At 30.8% G+C, this 13,698-nt stretch overlaps 3 protein-coding genes across 3 annotated transcripts; all 3 read left to right on the top strand.

The window, feature by feature from the left end:
* The first annotated feature begins 616 nt into the window (after positions 1-616).
* On the top strand, positions 617-2,029 carry LOC125828517 (LOB domain-containing protein 4-like). The gene is made up of 2 exons (XM_049507814.1): positions 617-1,037; positions 1,595-2,029. Exons 1-2 carry the CDS (start codon positions 858-860, stop codon positions 1,922-1,924), a joined length of 510 nt encoding a protein of 169 aa, XP_049363771.1. The 5' UTR covers positions 617-857; the 3' UTR covers positions 1,925-2,029.
* Positions 2,030-2,791: 762 nt separating this feature from the next.
* On the top strand, positions 2,792-7,235 carry LOC125828513 (50S ribosomal protein L6, chloroplastic). Its single transcript, XM_049507811.1, is given in 4 exon segments — positions 2,792-2,818; positions 2,820-2,923; positions 4,121-4,429; positions 6,802-7,235. Coding segments are annotated over 4 exon segments (777 nt in total). The 3' UTR covers positions 7,139-7,235.
* Positions 7,236-8,242: 1,007 nt separating this feature from the next.
* Positions 8,243-10,449, top strand: LOC125828509 (probable 2-oxoglutarate-dependent dioxygenase AOP1). Its single transcript, XM_049507807.1, has 3 exons — positions 8,243-8,655; positions 9,265-9,595; positions 10,154-10,449. The coding sequence occupies exons 1-3, from the start codon at positions 8,300-8,302 to the stop codon at positions 10,421-10,423; spliced, it is 957 nt and encodes a 318-aa protein (XP_049363764.1). The 5' UTR covers positions 8,243-8,299; the 3' UTR covers positions 10,424-10,449.
* Positions 10,450-13,698: the final 3,249 nt, after the last annotated feature.

Genomic DNA, 13,698 nt, shown 5'->3' with positions numbered 1-13,698 from the left:
ACAATTATGTTTTCCCTGAATTTTCTTTTTGGATTGTTCCTTGATTTGAGGGCTCGAGCAATGTATTTTTCTAATATAGGATAATTTAGATCTCCCTGAATTTTATCTGATCTCTAAAAAAGTCTGATAGTACTTCAAATCGATCAACTTTTCTTGATCTCTCCTTCTTGTTTCTTCATTGATAGCCAAAGTGTTGTATGATTCAAGCAAATGATGACATAAATTTTCTTAAAGTATTTGATTGTCAAGAAGCTTCTGCCGAAACTTCGAAAAGAAGATCATCTCTTGATCACTTCGACAATGCTAATTGTTTTTATTTTTTTAAAATATTCTATAGAGTTTATGAAATTTTCGAGATCAATAATTCTACCTCATTTCATTTGATTGATGGTTATCCTTTAATTAATCAAAAGAAGAATGAATAAATATTTTAATGGTAAGCAAATCCCAACAATACTATAGTAAAGGGACAAAAGATCTACTTGAAATAGATGTTTTTGTTAATCGATATCTAAAGGTTTTCCTTAATTGGCCCTACAAAAGATTTTCTGGTAGCCACTTTTTCCCTATATAACATTTAGCTCCTAATCTCCCTCACTCCCTTTAACCAATTTTTCCTTCTTTCCCTTTCACATTTCAAGTTAGTATAGCGGGAATTTAGTGTATCGAGTTGTCTTAATTGAAATTTTTGTGTACCTGAAGTTAAAATTTCAACAAACTTTTTTTAGATTAAAGTGGTGCTTAGACTTGTTTACATGTGCACATATCGACTATTTTATCAATAATATAAATATTATTTTTTATCCACATAAGTATATCGAGTGATTCCGTCCACAAAATTTTACGAGTTTTGTAGTATGAAGGAGAGTGGTGGTAGAAAACAAGGTGCAACTTCTCCATGTGCAGCTTGTAAGTTGTTAAGGAGAAGATGTACACAAGATTGTGTTTTTTCACCTTATTTTCCAGGTGATGAACCACACAAGTTTGCAAGTGTTCATAAAGTATTTGGAGCTAGCAATGTAAACAAGATGCTTCAGGTAAGAACAATTTTTATTTATGAGTTTGCCAATAATTCGTTTAAATTTATGTGACATAGTTTAAATTGGTATAAAAGAAGAATTTGAAATTTATGATCTTAAACATATCATGACATTTTGTGTGTCTATCTATACAACTTTTAAAACTTGTGGCCTTAAAAATGCCGTAATATTTGTATTATTACAAAAAAAAAAAAACTCATTAAGGGTAAAATATGACGTGTAAAGTTAATTATCTTCAAATTTAGAAATATGTAATCCATTTGCATCCCATTACATGTATCGTATTTTCATTTTATGGCTTGTTTTAGACCACATTTTTAAAAATCTTTCTTTCTCTCTTAAACGTCGTGCCGAATCAAAACACAGTCACATAAATTGAAATAGACCAGGATGTAATTCTTTTTGAAATGGGCGTATATATCACATAAATAGAAACAAATTAAATAAAGTAATATATATTATTTTTAATTATATATATAGTTCGAGCCGAAAGCAACGTGAAGTCTTGTATATACAGTTGGTTAAAGTGGATATATTTTGATATATTTCAATAGGAATTGCAAGAATATCAACGAGGAGATGCAGTGAGTTCAATGGTGTATGAGGCAAATGCAAGAATGAAAGATCCAATTTATGGTTGTGTTGGAACTATTTCATCTTTACAACACCAAATTGAATTTCTACACAAACAATTAGCAATTGCACAAGCTGAGCTAGTCCACATGAAGATGCCACAATTCTCATCCATGTCCGGTGGCGCCGGCACCGCCGCAAACTCGCCGGGAAACGTGTGGTCACCGTCATCTCAACACTTGCCGTTAGATGTGCATTCAGAATTCGAAGTTTATGGCCTCATACAACAATCTCAAATTAATATATTATAGTCCACACTCATATATTTTTCTTAATACATATATATGGCTTGAATATAATTTACTATGTTTACGTGAATCTGTAGTTAACAAGCCAATATAGAGATGCCATTATATACTTTCATGATTGTTCTGATTAATTATATTATGTGAGATATAGTAGCTGAGCTACTTATATATACAATAATTAATGTCTGTCTAGTCTTTTTTTAAATATTTACTATCATGGTCTTTCTTTATTCTAAATATATCTTTATTTGTAGCATACATCAAAGAATGATGAACATTATTTACAATATATATATATAGTGTAAATGTCTAAAGTGTAATAATAAGGTATCATTCTCAACTTCATTAATTTTTTTAAGCAAAATTTAAATTAGTAATGCACGTCTAACCCATCATTTTTTATCGTGCTGTATCATTTAACCAAGCATGGAAAACACCAATATCATAAAAAAAGAAAAAAGAAAGAGAAGATAGTTTAGTAGTAGAAAAATGATTGCATCATTGATCACCAACTCCATTAAAAATATTTGGGATAATCAAGAATTCAAATTCTAAAGGAATGTTTCAATTTTTCAATATTCTGTTTTGTGAACACAATTTTTGTTGAGATGACACTTATTTTGGAACGAAGAGAGTATATTTTCAACTCCATAAATAATTCACGTAATATGAGATGGACAAAAATCTACCTACGGATCTAACATACATCTTATGACTTCATTAAGATTCAGTAACTTTGACTCAAATCGTATAATTTTTTTTTTTTTTAGCTAAATCAATAGGGGGCAAAAGAGAAACTTTGTAACATAGAGGGGGGAAGTTGTCATTTAGTTGAAATAGGATAAGGGGTGAAATTGTCAATACGCTTTAATGTGCAAGGCAAAAAGGGCTCTATCCATCCACTAAACAAGATAGTTCAGCTCTTAGGGGAGACAGTCTTGTAACTTGCAGGCAAAATTCAAAAATGAGTAGCTCTTCACTCACAGCTTCTTTACATACCAGGTAAATTTAGTTTCTTGATTCTGTTGTTAACACTATAAAGCTTGTTGCTTTTTACATTTTCATGTTTATTCTTGAATTGCTGAAATTGGGTATTTGCACATTTGTAGTTTCTTTGTCAATTTTATGCAATTTTATGTCTTTTTAGCTTCTGGGGTTTCCTTATAATACAATAACGTTTGTAGATTTTGTGTGTTGAGGGTAAGGAACTTAATTGTTCTGCTCCCCTTCACATACTGGGTGCATTCAGCTTGTTGAGTTTTACATTTTCATGTTGATTCTTGAATTGTTGAAATTGGGTATTGTGCATTTGTAGTTTCTTGCTCAATTTAAGCAATTTTGTGTCTTTTAGCTTGTGGGGTTTCCTTATTATACAATAAAGTTTGTAGCTTTTGTGTGTTGAGGGTAAGGAACTTAATTATTCTGCTCCCCTTCACATATTAGGTGCATTTAGCTTGTTGAATTTTACATTTTCATGTTGATTCTTGAATTGTTGAAATTGGGTATTGTGCATTTGTAGTTTCTTGCTCAATTTAAGCAATTTTGTGTCTTTTAGCTTGTGGGGTTTCCTTATTATACAATAAAGTTTGTAGCTTTTGTGTGTTGAGGGTAAGGAACTTAATTGTTCTGCTCCCCTTCACGTATTAGGTGCATTTAGCTTGTTTGATTTTTACATTTTCATGTTGATTCTTGATTTGTTGAATTTGGGTATTGTGCATTTGTAGTTTCTTGCTCAATTTATGCAATTTTGTGTCTTTTAGCTTGTGGGGTTTCCTTATTATACAATAAAGTTTGTAGCTTTTATGTGTTGAGGGTAAGGAACTTAATTGTTCTGCTCCCCTTCACATATTAGGTGCATTTAGCTTGTTGATTTTTACATTTTCATGTTTATTCTTGAATTGTTGAAATTGGGTATTGTGCATTTGTAGTTTCTTGGTCAGTTTGTGTCAATTTTATGCAATTTTGTGTCTTTTAGCTTCTGGGGTATCCTTATTTAAAGAGTAAAGCTTTAGCCAGTGGAGGGGGCGCCGGGGTTTAGCTTGTTTTCTTGTAAAAATAAGAACTTGGATCTTGTTTTATCTATTTAAGGTCTCCATTTATCGGGAGGTTTGAATGGGATTCATATCTTGAGTGTGGCTGTTATTGGTGTTGGCTTTCTTGTAAAAACATATCTTTTATTCTTGTTTTATTTCATGTCAGCACTTTGCAGTCTCCTTTCGTCGGGAATTTGAATGGGTTTCGTGTATCAAGTGTTGCTGTTCGTCGTGTTGGTTTTTTGAGTAAGACGATCGAATGTAAAGAATCAAGAATCGGTAAGCAACCAATATCAGTACCTTCCAATGTGACACTCACAATGGAAGGCCAAGATTTGAAAGTTAAGGGACCTCTGGGGGAGATGGCCATAACTTATCCACGAGAAGTAAAGCTTGAGAAGGAAGATGGAGGTATTCTAAGGGTCAGAAAAGCCGTGGAGACAAGACGCGCTAATCAGATGCATGGTTTATTCAGGTAGTCTGCAGTTTAATCGTGCTGTTTTCTTGACTTCTTTTCTCAGTTTTGTTATTCTTACATATGGTAAACAATCCAAGTTATAATTTACCTATTACTACTACTTATGATCAAGAAGCTATAGTCTACTTACTGGAGTAGCTACTTTGAAATTCACGACTGGTTTTGATGTGGACTAGGGAGAGCTTAGTTGTTATGACATAAAAATTGAGATATAAAGGGTCTGATTGATCTTCTCCAATTATATGATATCATATTTTAAAACCAAATTGAGATGTTTCCCAGTCCAAGTCCTAATTGATTTTATCCTAGTTGTCAATGAAGAGGAAAGAATAATGTTTTCCTCTTAATAAGGTAAAGAAGGACAGTCTATTCTTACCACCTTGAAGTTTTCTATACTTATTAGCACTTCTAAGTTTCAAAATAGTTAACCTCTTTGTGGTTCTAAACTTTACTTATTTGATCTTAACTATTGATATATATATTACATGCTATAGCCTCTTGCCGATAATTACTTCATAAATTGATATAATGGAATGGTTCTTTTTCTATGAGGAGACTCGAAAATGTGGACATCAGTCACTGTAAGTAGCAAAAGAAGTATGTTGCTCGGAATCACCAAAAATGTTGTCGCACTTGTGTTGGATCCTCAAAAGTTCACTACTTTTGGAGGGTCTGACCTGCACCGGGAAGCATTTTTGAAGAGTCCGAGCAACATAGAAAACAATACTTCATATTTCTCAGTCTTAACATGTTAAAGAAACAATCTTTCTCACTATGAGAAGATTGACTGGCAACAAAGTTCAAATGTAGCATATCTTCAGTTCCATGACAGCATTAATGATTCTAAGGTCATGAGAAGTGAAAAATTGGGCAGAAGAGGGAATATAGACGTAAGAATAGCTAGGACTTGCTAGCAAAGGACAGATATCTGTGCTCGTCGTAGTGTTTCTAGGCTAAAAGGTATCACAATATGGGGGTGGTGAGAAAGATTTATAATAATTGGAGGCTAATAGGCCATTTGCAAGTCTCAAAAACCACAAGTGCATATACTACACTTTGGTCGAGGGGAAAATGGAAAAAATGGGTATGGTTTAAAGTTTTCAATGTAAACAGCAGATTTGAAGAGGAAAAACCCAACTTTAAAAGAATGAAGAGAAAGTAGAAAGAATTAGAAATCTATGTTTTTGAGTTATAGCCACGTACTTCAATTGGTTCTTTCATATTAAAACTCCTTAAACTCTTCAACGGCTAGTTAACGACTAGTTTAACTTAGGGAAGATAATAAATAATCTGATAAAAAATAAGGGACACTTCCTTTTGAGATACTCACAATAGTGAGGTTGAGTAAAACTCTTAATCTTATTCATATCCTTTCTACGTGGTGTATTACACTGCAACACACACTTGATGATTGAACCTATACAAGTGTGGAGTGTGGCTGCTCTTATGAAATTACGGCAAAATTCTAAAGCATTCACGAATAATCAGACATTAGTGCAAAATTGCAATAAACCATAGAAATTGTGGGAGTATAATGTGATGAATAAGAAACTTAGCTTACAACTAGAATTTTTGGTTCATAAAAGTAATCAACTTTGCCAATTATGCTGTAAGTTAAATCTTATATCATCTGTATTTGGTTCGTAATCCAAAAGATACCAAATGAATCCATTATACTCAAAACCCAGCAAAATATCAAAATATGTTTTCTTTCTTCATTTTATAGATATTCTTTTTGAGATGTGCGTGGGATTGTTGATAATTTGTAAGTATCTCACAAGGAAGTGTCCCTTGTTTTTATCCACTTGTAGTTTATTGTTTTGCCCTTACTTTAAATGGTCAAACTAGCCGTTAACTAGTCGTTGTAGAGTTTTAGGAGCTTTAATAAAGAACTAGTTTAGGTATACTAGCCATGAATCATGTGGTTTTTGGTATTAGTTAATACTAGATGAGCTTGTTGAATCCCAGGAGATACACTTATATGAGTAAATATCCTTACAGAAAGTGTCATACACACGCCTTAAGCTAGAAGAATATCCATGATTTCAACAATTAGACGTGATTTTCAACTTGGAATTTTCATTTACACGACTCTCGTCTCCCTGATGATGATCATCAGTTTTACAGAATTTTGTGATTAAAGGGTATGATTCTGCACCCCAAATGATTTCCTCTCAACTTTGAAAGCCATAATATGTGTCTTACACCATCAGCTCTATCGAACATTCCGCCAATACCTAACAACTGTATATGAAAATTTTCATAATCTCATCATTGTTATTATGTTAGTCAATTCTAATGACAATGTAGATGCACATACTTTTAGTGTTTACTCTGAAGATGTTCTTTTTCTTCATCAAACTCGGCAGGACTCTAACTGATAACATGGTAGTCGGCGTCTCTAAAGGATTCGAGAAGAAACTTCAATTGGTAGGCGTTGGATATCGTGCAACCATCGAAGGGAAAGACATAGTTCTCAATCTCGGATTTTCTCATCCCGTTAGGATGGAAATTCCTGCTGGACTGCAAGTTAAGGTTGAAGAAAACACGAGAATCACTGTAAGTGGTTATGATAAGTCAGAGATCGGTCAATTTGCAGCTTCAATTAGAAAATGGAGACCTCCAGAGCCATACAAAGGTAAAGGAGTGAAATATGCTGATGAAATAGTTAGAAGGAAAGAAGGTAAAGCAGGCAAGAAGAAGTAATTCATGGTACATTTTGTCATTTGTTTTATTGTATTTTTGTTAGAGCTATTTTGAAGTTAGGTTCATTTTGCAAGTGACTTGACAAATTGTTAATCTTTGTGTATCCCTTTGAAAATGAGAGTCACACAATTTGAAATTGTATGTAATCTTCATATGAAGGTGGTTTCCCTTTCATTTATTTTAAACCTGTTCTAGAAAACGATTTTCTTGAGCTGAGGGTCTATCAGAAAGACAAACAATCTTTCTACCTACACCCCATCCTCTCCAGACTCCACTTTGTGGGACTATACTAGGTATGTTGTTGTTGTGTTCATGGAGGTGGTTGCATTCAATAATATTGACAAATTCATGAAAAATGAACATAGTTTTAGCAAGAAGGCGATGAGCATCTAAATCGATAATTTCTAATTTTTAGTCCTTATTATATAAAACTAAGAACAGTTATCTTTCAATAAATTAAAATGTAATATTTTCCTTTAATATTGAAAATATATTATATAAATCCCACACATGAAATAAGTAACAATACAAATTTAATCTCGAATCGAATTCTTGATAACAATGCTCGAAACGGTCTTCAATTGTCCATTTTGTACGAGAGTCACACTATCAACATATACCATGAATGGATCGATGAATGTGAATGTGTCAACAAAACTTTATAGGCAAATTAAGTTGTCATGCGCCTTTAGACGATTATATTTAAATATTTTGTCTAATCAGACTTGAGGGGTATTTATTATTTTGATAATAGTCCAAATAGATAACTCGCAAAGAAATAATAATACTTTTCAAATGTATTTTTGACCATTAATTTTAATTTTAAACACTTTTAATGAACTCAAAAGAAGTAATTATAGTCAAAGCATATTTTTATAGGGAAATTTACATTTAATGCACATGATTTTATTTAAAGGTATTTAGAATGCATAATTACACAATTCAACATAGCATTAACAATAATTAATAAAGAAACTTAAATATTGAATGCAATAATTAACTCAAGTTGACAATAATTCAGTAATATTTAATTATAATTTCACACAGATCATGTGATGATAATTTAAAAAATTATTATTCTGTGTATATATACAAACAAAAGACACAACAACCACATAAACAAGTAAACAACAAAGTGATTTTAGAAAAAAAGAAAAGAGGATGGATTTGAAGGTTCCAACTATAGATTTTAGGAACTCATCAGAGTGGAAAAAAGGAAGTGAAAAATGGAATTTAGTGAGAGATGAAGTTTTCAAAGGTTTAGAAAAATATGGTTGTTTTGAGGCTATACTTGATGGAGAAATTCCAAAAGAAAAACTATATGAAAAGTTGAAACAAGTTTTTAATTTCAATTTGGAGGAAAAATTTGGAAAATCACAAAATGTGTTGGTAGGTTATACTAGAGATAATCCTAGAACACCACTTCAAGAGAGAATGATGATTGGCAATGTCCTCACTCATAATGCAATTGAGAACTTCTCCTACATCCTTTGGCCTAAGGGAGACCCTCAATTCTGGTATGTATAACTAACATTAGCTATGAACTTCGTTGTTAATCTTTTGTTAAATTTCTTGTAGCTAATCAATCTACCATTTGCCAGTTAAGGGTAGATCTAAGGGGAAATTTCACCATTAATTCACCTGTTAAGAGAGGACAAAAAAGTAGTCAATTTTGCATAGTTAAATAATTTACACTTTTTGAGTTCTCATTTTAAAATAAATTTTGCACTATTAGTACCTCAAATATTGATAAGTTGTAATTTTTTTCATTGTAATTTCGTGTTATGCACATTTAAACCTCAACTAGTTGATATGTGAACTTTTGATCCTTGTGCTTGTGAATTTTCATAAATTTAACCAATTATTAAGTAATAATCCATCACATACTTATATTGATGAGTTACGTTAAATTCTTCACAATTTTAATGTGCTAATTTTGACACCCATAGTCATGTTAAATATGGATTGATAAATTAAGGTGTCCATTCTCTATCTTGCATTATTTTTTGCTTCTTGACATCAGATCATTTTTCGACATTTACTAATCATGCTATCCTTCTGAATATACTCTACATTCATCAAGCTTGTAAAGTCGCAATTACTCATTATTATCAAAATCTATGCAGTGATTTGGTGCTTGGTTACTCCAAGAAATTATTAGAATTTGATGATATGGTAAGAATAATGGTATTTGAGAAATTGGGGTTGGAAAAATACTTGGATGAGCACAAAAAATCAGGTGATTACTTACTTAATTGTATGAAGTACAAAGTGCCTAAAGCTGAGGAGACAAATGTTGGAGTACCTCCTCATACTGATAAAATCATTTCAACAATTTTAAGCCAACATGATCAACATGTTAATGGGCTTCAAATTTTGGACAAAAATGGACAATGGCTTGATCTTCAATACTCATCACCTCATTCATACATGTTCTTTGTTGGTGATTGTTTGAAAGTAAGTTCATCTATTGCCTTACTATTTTTATCAAGTTTATTTAGTTGGTCATTCACGTCAAGAATAGAGGCCGTTAACGATACACTTGAAAAGAGATTGAGTTTATTCTCCCTTTCCCCCCTTCTTAGGATATGCTTGATTAGGAAGGAAAATGTTTTTCGTGAATTTTTTTCTTTGATGTTTTTTGGGACGGTAGCGTAGTAGTAGCCAAGTTAATTTTTTTGGGGACTAATTGTTTACTGAGTTTAAGTCTTACACATAAACAATGTAAACAATTTTCATCATCAGGTCATCCAAAGGATATATATCTGTAGATTTGAAATCTTAAAAATAAGATATGCTAGCTGCTAGCTAGTGCAACTGATAAAGATGACCTAATGGTGAAAAATTGTTTATATATACTGTCAATCTATATAACTTAAACTCTTATTTAATACATAACGTTATGTTTTATGCACTTATAACATGTAATATTTTTACACTATTGATAGTGTAAATTAAAATTCTTTTTTTTTTATATTGTTTGTATATATAACTTAAATTAATATGTAATTGTAGGCATTTACAAATGGTAGGCTGCATTCTTCTACTCATAGAGTTATTATGGGAAATGAAGAGAGGTTTTCTATGGGTTTTACCAAAATTCCTAAAGAAGGGTATATCATAAAAGCACCAGAGGAAGTTGTTGATGAAGATCACCATTTGCTTTACAAGCCCTTTGATGGTTCCAAATATCTTCCATTTTATATGTCAGAGGGTAAACGCGGCGTTGTTGCAACTCTCGAGAGCTTTTGTGGTGTCTCAGCTAATACTCCAAACTTGTCTTGATACAGACTTTTGATTGTCCGCCCCTCTCTTGGGTCTAATAACCCTCTATCTTGTAATAGTTTTAAACTGGTATTTTACTTCAGATCATCTAGCTTCTTTGGAGTTTGTTAACATTCCAAACTTGTCTTGATACTGACATTTGATTGTTGGCCCCAACTCTCCTGGTTCTACCCCTCTATCTTGTAATAGTTTTAAACTAGTATTTAAAGAGCGTATCCACGATTTTGAAATGATGGGTGCACTGTTATAAAAAGGTTGATCTATGATATAAATTTGATCGGTTCGACATTTAGGTTTTTAGTATCGAAAAATATATATACCAATTACTACTTAGAGAAGTGTTACATAATTTTAGAAAGAAAAATAAAACAAGATAAATATAAAATTCAAATTTCTAACCTCGCGAAGAGAGGTGCACCCAGTTATAATCGCATTATGTGATACTTCAAGTGAGGGTTCACACATCTATATTTCAATATTTTTTTAAAAATATAATACTACTATATATGATCTCGGGAGGGGACCATGAATTCACGTGAACCCGGTGACCTCCTTTAGATACGCCTCTGAATAATTTTCCTTGTGTAATCAAGAACTTCTTGGGTATTTGTCAACATTTTAAACTTGTTTTGATATACTAACGTCTTAATTCCTGTTTTTTATCCAATTAAATCATCTTCGCTCCAAATATGATATTATTTGAATGTGCATGGGGTAAATATTCCACTTGACAACTTGTTATCGTCCGCTAGGGTGACAAATATGGCCCAAAAATTTGTCAAAAGTGAAATATTTACTTGTGCCATTTTATTCAGGTTAACTTTGAAAAATTGACAAGACAATTCTTGGGGTTTTGAACCTGGACAAAATGAAAAATGTCAATTTGTGGGATTAGACCTAAGAAACAATCCCAAAAATTGAGTAAATGCTAATGTACTTTTTTTGTAGTTACCAAGTTTAATTTGTATTAGCCAAAAGAACCTTCCATCATCATCTAGGTATATAGGGCATTGACAATTGAGCATTTTTAGTACCACAAATTATTTTCTCTGTTCGCTTTTATATGTCAACTGTTAAAAAATAGATATACTTATTATTTGTTCCATTTAAAAAATTTAACTTATAATTTATAGTTTAAGAATATTAAATATAATTACTTATTAGAACATTGAATTTATTATATATAAAATAGTAAAATTGACATTCTATTTATTATTTCTTAAAAAAAGTGCTAAGTCAATAGTAAACAAGTAAAAATGAACATAGTGATTAATATCTTTTGAAAATGTTAGACTACATATTTTTATCGTGTAATTTATATTTTGGTTCTAGTTATAATTATTAACATATAAGGTAGGGGTCTGGCCTAACCCCGCCAGCGAAATGACTTCAAACACAAAAAGAAAAAGTTCATCGAACATAAAGTCAATAGAGTAAGTACATATAGTAATAGATTAGGGAAGGTGGAGATATATGATATATTAATTGTATATCTATAAATCAAATGTTTTAGGCCTCAAAATTTTAGAGGCCTAATTTTTTACAAGTAGTGATACATATGATTTTTTTTTTGTATGGATTGTCTCTATTTTAGGGTGGTCATAGTTTTAATTTCTATCCTATTTTTAATTTTTATCATTGTTGCTTATTTAGCAAAAATATTATTGATCTAATAACATGACCTAAAATATGGCATAAAAGGTCCACATTTTATTTCAATAAATTTATGATTTATAACTTTTAAGTAAGTATATACGTGTAATACACTTATACTAAACCAGTATTAATATAATTGATAAGTATCCAAATAATACATCAATGATAAAAATCTTTTTTTTTTGGCAAAAAGTTGCCGTTTAAGGACAACTAGGTAATGTTGCCCGTGCATAGCCCAATAATATAAATGGTATGTTTTGGGGCTAATAACGGAGATTTTGAAGCGATTGTTTGTGTGGATAAAGGAATAAGTTTTTTTATCACAAACTTGTACTTTATTTGACGCTATTCAAGGCACAATAAGACTATCCACATACAACATTTTTGAAATATTTTATGTTGTCAATTATCATGATTTATAGTATTTTTATGGTAGATTCACTTAAAGAATGAGTGAAATTTTTTGTATTTTTTTTCAAAACATATTTTATGTTGTCAATTATCATGATTTATAATATTTTTACTCATTTTTTAAATATAAAAAACCCAAAAAAAAATAAGACAAATAAATTAAAATGGACCCAATATATGTTATTTTTGTTGTTTCAATTTATGTCACACAAATAAAATTTGGAGAGTCATCCAAATTTTAATTTTTTTTTTAAAAAATGTTTTAGGTTATTAATTAATGTGATTTATAATATTTTGATGTAACTTTCAAATAACCAACATTACTGGTCACTTTGTCCTAATTTATGTGATATGGATAAACATACAAAATTAACCCTTTTAAAATGTCTTTCAGATATTTTAAGTTGTTAATTATTATTATTTATAATACTTTTTTGGTAATTTTAAAATGATATGTGTTATTTTTTCTGTCCTAATATATGTGAGCCTGAAAGAATTCTGAGAGTGAACCTATTTTATTATATAGCTTTTAAATATTTTAAATTGGTAATTATTCTAATTTTTAATGCTTTTTAAGTCATTTGTAAATGATATATGTTGCTTCCTTTGTCCCATTTTATATAGTATAAATAAAATTCCCGAAACCAACTAAATTTTTAATATATTTTTAAAAATATTTTAAATTATTAATTACTAGTAAAATTACCCGCGCTTTGCGCGGTAATTTAATATCACGCAATTTATAAAATAATGTTTAAAATCTATCCGTCATTAAAACTAAAACACTATATTGTCTTACATATAAGATTATGTAGTAAAAACATTAATAATGTAAAAGAAAATGAAAATTATTACATCTTATCATTTATCCTTAATAACATAAGCATAAATTAATGACCGCAAAAATACATACCAGGATTTGTAACATAAGCAATGGTGTCAGCGAGCCACTCAACAGGAGCAAAGTACACAAATATTTAATTGCGAAGAAGAAGAGGTTCAAAATTTTTGTTGTTTTAAAATGGGAGGAAATCCCTATATTTATAGACAACAAATGGTAGTTTGAACAAATGTTTATTGTGCCTTATCGGAAAGATAACAACTATTTGGAAAAGTAGCAATCCTTCGGGAGGGTCACAACCTTTCATAAAAGTCACAATTTTTCATAAAAGTCACAATTTTTCATAAAAGTCGCAACTCTTCATTAA

Source organism: Solanum verrucosum, unplaced genomic scaffold, assembly GCF_900185275.1.
Source record: "Solanum verrucosum unplaced genomic scaffold, falcon-dt-bn FXZP01000273.1, whole genome shotgun sequence".
NCBI classification, from domain to species: Eukaryota; Viridiplantae; Streptophyta; class Magnoliopsida; order Solanales; family Solanaceae; genus Solanum; species Solanum verrucosum.
This window is presented reverse-complemented; position numbering and strand designations above follow the sequence as displayed.